At 41.0% G+C, this 6264-nt stretch overlaps 1 gene segment (V, D, J or C); it reads right to left on the bottom strand.

Moving 5' to 3' along the window:
* Nucleotides 1-845: 845 nt before the first annotated feature.
* On the bottom strand, nt 846-2383 carry LOC119884660. The segment is given in 2 exon segments: nt 846-2103; nt 2329-2383. Coding segments are annotated over 2 exon segments (360 nt in total).
* Between the last annotated feature and the right edge of the window lie 3881 nt (nt 2384-6264).

Here is a 6264-nt window from a genome sequence, read left to right as displayed (position 1 = left end):
TTACTAAACATTTCTTTACACATTACTCACACTGAAATTCAAACAGCTTGAAGTGGAGAACAGATAAATAATAACAATAATAACTTTAGTTATGATTAAATACAACCCCGCGACCCTGTACGCAGGATAAGCGGTTGATGATGGATGGATGATTAAATACAATTCACTTTCTCCACGTAAAATTGAACAGAGGAAATATAAAAATGGGTGTTTCAAAATGTTGCATATTGTGTATTTGGTTCACCTCATCATTAAAGCTGTAAGTTTAGAAACACTTTGGTAATGATTGAAATCTGGATGAAGAACATTTGATTGTTGTCAATTAGTTTGATATATTTCAGGTCGTTCTGTATGATGATTCTCTCTGTGCTGATTTGCATGAGAGGCTTCTTAAAGGGAAGTGAAACAATGTGTGAGAGAGTGACTGGTGGAGCAGAAAAAACATCTGACAGAAACTCCTTAAAGGAGAAAATCAGCTCTCACACAGCAAAGGTGTCCTCTAAGCTGATTGGTGTCTCCTAGGTGATGTCCGTCCCACCCTGACGGTGCTGCCCCCCTCCAGTGAGGAGCTGCAGCAGGGGAAGGCCACGCTCATGTGCCTGGCCAACAAGGGCTTCCCCTCAGACTGGAGTCTGGCCTGGAAGGTGGACGGCAGCAGCAGCAGCAGCAGCTGGGAGGAGAGCAGGAGCCCCGGGGTGCTGGAGAAGGACGGCCGCTACAGCTGGAGCAGCACCCTGAGGCTCCCTGCAGACCAGTGGAGGAAGGTGGGCTCTGTGACCTGTGAGGCCACCCAGGGCTCCCAGGCTCTGGTCTCAGAGACAATGAGGAGAGACCAGTGTTCCCAGTCCTGACCTGACTCACTGGGACTCTGCTACTAGTTTTAATCTGCTTTCTGTAACTCTGTCTCTCTCAGACAAAAGTTTTAAATAATACTATTTTCTTATTCATAGTCACGCTGACTCTATAATCTTTTTCAGATAATAAAGATAGTTTTGTTCAAATCAAAATGTTTCTGAGGATATTATTATTTAAACAGAAGTATTATTCTTTTTAAAATTAAAATTATTAAACTACTGTCAGAGCTTATTAATAGACATTTTCTAGGCTTTAATTTTAATTTTATTAAAAATGTCTGAAATCATAAAACTACATAAGTACAGCATGATAATGTTTTCATTTTTCAATGTTATAATAAAGCATATTTATGTGGATAAGAAAGATAAGTGAAAGTCCTGTTCAAAATTACCTTTACATAACTGTAAAACAGAATATATATTGTTTTACAGCACAGGAAAAGAATAACAGGAAATATCAGCATAAATGGATATAACATTCAGGCAATCTGAAACAAAAAAGTATTTTAGTAACATCTCAAGCACAAATGTAAAAAAAAAGATGAAGATGATTTCTAATGGGTTACTATTTATAAAGTGGATTAAATTTCATTATTAAACATTTAGTTTCTGAGTTTTATAGTACAATTTCATTTGTAGTGATTTACTTTTGCACTGAGTTTTGTGTTGAATTTATTTAAAAGAGTAAGAATTGTCATCTGTATGAACTGTCTAATGACACAGTTGACATCAGTTGACTAAAAGTTAGAGAAGTTGTAGAGAAATGTATTCTTCACCCAAAATCATGATCAATAAATGCAGTACTGTTATGTTTGAAATGTTATTAATTTACACATAATTATAAGAAATATTTTTGTCATGTCTTATGTTTAATTTTCTGTGCAGCTGTTGATTCAGATCAGTTCCTCTCCAGCTGCGAGAGGTTTTTGTATGACGTTGTATCACTGTGTGAGTGGGAAGCTGTTATGCTGCTGACAGTAATAAACTCCTGTATCTTCAGTCTGAACTCCTCTGATGGTCAAAGTGAAGTCAGTCTGTTGGGCTGTTGCACTGAAACGATCTGAAACTCCAGGCTGACGAGCTGTAGTATCATAAATGAGGAGTTTTGGAGCTTCTCCAGCTTTCTGATGGTACCAGTTAATGTCATCACCTATAAGTGTACTGGCTTTACATCTGAGAGAGACAGTCTGTCCTGGAACAACAGACTGAGCTCCAGGAGACTGAGTCAGGATGATTTCTCCTGATGAATCTGGAAAACGAGGAGAAAAAAAAAAAGAGGAGAAGGGTTATTGAGACAAATCCAGTTTGGAGAAAGATGATCAACATCCAAACAGAAGAGTCTCATTTCTTTAACATGGAGAACAGATGGAAGAAGGTAAATGCTGCTTGTTTCAGTGTTTCTCCATCACAGCAGAACATCATTGTGGTGAACCTGGTTGCATCCTGAAGCAAAGTTTTCAGAAGAGAGTCTCACCCTGAACAAGGAGCCCCAGGGTGGCCAGCAGTAGAATCAGTGACATCATCATTGTGCTGCCGGCGTGTCAGTGGCTCTGAAAGGCCTGGACAGCCACTGATCAACACTGGCCTCTTAACGGCTGGGAGCAGAGAGGCAGGACACATATGCAAACACACAGAGTCAGTGAGCTGTAGCTGTCCTCAACATATCATGGTGTTTCCCCCTCAGTGCTGAGAGCGTTGATCTACATATTTACATATTTACATGTAGACGATCCTGAGAACATGTCATTTTCAGTAACTTATACATGTAATATGGTAATATGGTGTTTTAGACCATGATTAGTGACATTAATATCAATGTTGGTTTGACATATTTAGGTGTCTGTAATATGGAAATTTCTTTAAGTAAAGTAGTGTTGGGTGTTTGAGGGGATGCTGAGGCCGACGATCTCAGAGAGCTTCCTCGAGAAACTCCAACCAGAAAACATGGAAGTCATCATCAGTTACATTACTGTTTTTATGACATGATCTTCCTCAGCAGATGGAGTTCACCCAGCTGTCATGGAATATTTTAACTTTGAAGCCAACGTGGACATGAAGTCCTAAAAATGCTCAGAGGAATGTGAATTTGAAAATCTGCATTTCAATGAAAACTGGGTAACTCCATCTGCTAAGAAAGATCATGTGATGTGATTGAAAGCTCCACAACAGTTAGTGGATTGTAGTGAACAACGGTGTGGATTTGTGCATTTTACATTGAATAAATTTGGAGCTACCCTAAATTCCTTTCTCCTCCCCAGAGAAGAAGGGGAGGGGTCAAAGTTGCTTTCTCTAAGTGCTATCCCGACCATAAAACTGGCACCTTTTTGATTCCGAAGCTGATAACGCGGGGCCTGACTGTTAAACTGACAAAGGGACACGAGCCAGCCATTGGCATCTCCCTGAACAGCCTATCAAAACTGGCCCCCCACACACGTTTCCGTGGCAACTGACCTTATTCTTTGTTTTATTACCACATCAAAGGGATACTCCTTGTCTCACCTAAGTATGACATTGTCCAGGACAGCTGAACTTTCAATGTAAAAGGACTGCAGTCTCCAAAAGACTCAAAGCATCTAATTAAATTTAATTAAATCTTTAGTTACCTGAATATGTTTGCCTCTATTTGAGTAGTTATGTTAACTGTTGTTGCTATCTGTTGTTGATATTAGTGCTGAAAAGAAGTTACTTGTGCAATGTTTTTATTTTCAGCAAGACACTCCTTCATCTAATGTAATCCAAGCTTTCCTCGTGTAACCTGAGCTCCCCCAAGTGGGCGAAATAAGTATTACATGCCCTCGTCGGAAATGCCGTTAAATGTATAAATATCCTGACCACTAATGTGACAATTGTTTCCTGTTACCAAATGCTTAGAACGGTACAACCGTTCAACCATTGAGGTTCGATTGTGGAAAATATTTGATTATAATACGTGCAAATAGATTTCTTTTCTTTAGACATTAAGTTTAGAAAGGCAGTCCCTTGGGAAACCTGAGACGCCCCCTGGGGAACCACGCCCCAGGCAACAAAAGAGCGACACGCGACCTCGCTTCTGGCTCTCTCTTCTCTTCGCTGTTCGCTCTTCCACCCTGCTCGGCCCTCTGGACGTTTCGGCACGAGCAGCGTGCCTCGCCAGGCAACGCCCAGACTCGGCCAGCGAAACAAACAGGCCCTTTGTTTGCCTGAAGCTACACACCTGAAGTGCCGCGACATCGATCTGCCTTCAGTTTGTTTTAATTTCTTTATTTCTTTTGTTTGTTAAAGTTATCAGTCCGTTAAGTTACACTGGACTAATTCAGGAACGACCGAGTTCCATTTTAAGCCTTTTTCGTCGAGCCAACTTCACCGAGGTCAGACCAAGCCACGTGGTCTCGCCAGTGACAACGAAGGAAACCTGAAAACAGCCGAATTGCCAGACGGAGGAGGCGTTTTCAATCAGACATGGAGAACCCTGGAGAATCCCTAGCAAAAAGCCAGGATCGGCAGCTAGCGTGGGACCCGTGCAACAGGCCAAAAGCAGGCTGTCGACAAGCAGTAAGACTTAACACACGTCCTGTGATCAGAATGTCGATTTAACTCCTAAACTATAGCATTAGTTTACTTTCATTAGCTCTTCTATGCCGTATGAGTCAAATGCTTCCCACAACCGAACCTCCAGGCTCATTATTCAGCTAATGTTTATGTTCCCTGTATCCAACCATCTTTTTATCACCTTAGTTAGAGAATAAATTCACTGCAATATAATCAAGAGCTGTGTGTGTTGCCTATTTATAGTTCCTGCCAAGAGAATTGACCCTTTAGATATGAGACTGACTGACTGATTTAAGATAATTGAGCGATTATTAACTAACTGATCACTAGTAATAATTGTATAATTATTCAAAACTACCTAGAGGTCCGGAGACTCTAGGTTTATAACAACTCCGGTGGTGCCCTTAACGAGGAAATAAATAAATTTTGATTTTTATGAATAAAAATAAATAATTGGGTATCAATTCTTATAAATTTATTTAAATGCATAACTAATAAATTTAGGTCTACTACATAATGGAGGCTGTCGTGTGAAGCCTTGTGACATACTATAATAGACTATACACACAGCCCTGATGCAGAGAAATTATTATTGAGTCCCAGAAAAATTTTCCCTCCAAAATTTTGCCACTGAAATAATTATCGCCCAGTAAATTGCTCCATAGAAACTCTCCTGTCTTCCCTCTTAACTTAACGTTAGTGATGAAAGTGTGTGTGAGTTTTGACCATGTTCTTTGTTGTTAATGAAATGCTTTGTGCAACTTGTTTGGCCGCCGGGCCATTGTTCTTTGTTGTTCAGTACAGAGCTGTAGTGAGCTGAGCTATGAAGACCGAGCTAATGTTAAACTGAATGCATTCCTGTAACGTTACCATTTGAGAAATCTGAGCTAAAGCTACATACAATCTCTGATGACGAGCAGATGAAATGCCCTTTTGGTTGAGAGAAACTTAACCGATATTGATAATTTTAAGGCCTAATAAGAGGCAGACAGATTACAGTTGCGCTGTGCCAATGTGATTTGTTAGCGGCTATAAATAACAGTCTGACGCGCTGAGCCGTGGGTTGTTATGTTATATGAAAAACTCCGGTAATCTGTTGAAATTAGCTACTTCAACAAATACAGCTGCCCGGCAGTGGAGTCACAGGCGTGAAGACGCCGAGTTTAGCCTGTAGCGTTGTACCTACCGAGCTAAGTTAACGCTAAATCGCTTGAAATAGCTTGAAAGCAAGCTGAGTCATTGTCTATGAAGATTCTCAGTCATCCAGGTCATAGTTATCCAACGAAGGTTAAAATCAAGGGCAACTGGACTTGGTTGAAGATACTGGAAGACGTTTCGTCCCCAAGCTGAGTCATTGAAACAAAGGAGCGAGTCCTTCCCCCATTTTGAGCGGGACTGGTGTCCGTCAGTGTTCTGATTTACTGCCGTTGCTGCAACAACGGTTTGCTAACTGACGCTTCTTCTTCTACATTGAGAAATAAGCCACGCCCGAGGCGGAGCCACAGCTCCCCTACTGGCTGGCGGAATAAATTGCATGCTCTGCATTAAATCGACTTCAGCGTCATCAGTGGCAGAGATGAGCGTTTGAATCGAGTGAATTAAACCAGACTTTGGTGATAGATCTTGTTAACTTAAGACACATAAACCATTGTGTTGACTCTCAGATTAAATTAATAAGGAGTGCTACTCCTTAAGTGTAGGATAGAGCACAGGCTCTCCTTTTTCCTTGAATAACCTTTAATGATCTATTGGGTGTTTGTTTGTAACAAGGTACTGAGCAGGGACGTGCACAGGGGGGTTGCTCTGGTTGCCCGGGCAACTGCCCGTTTGCCTTTCCTGACTCAAGTTGCCCTTCCGACTCGCCCTTCCGAGAAAAAAATAA

This window comes from Micropterus salmoides, unplaced genomic scaffold, assembly GCF_014851395.1.
Source record: "Micropterus salmoides isolate LMB-PRFRI ecotype aquatic unplaced genomic scaffold, ASM1485139v1 Ms_hic_scaffold_3615, whole genome shotgun sequence".
NCBI lineage: Eukaryota > Metazoa > Chordata > Actinopteri > Centrarchiformes > Centrarchidae > Micropterus > Micropterus salmoides.
The sequence above is the reverse complement of the archived record's forward strand: the minus strand, read 5'-3'. Positions and strand labels throughout refer to the sequence as shown.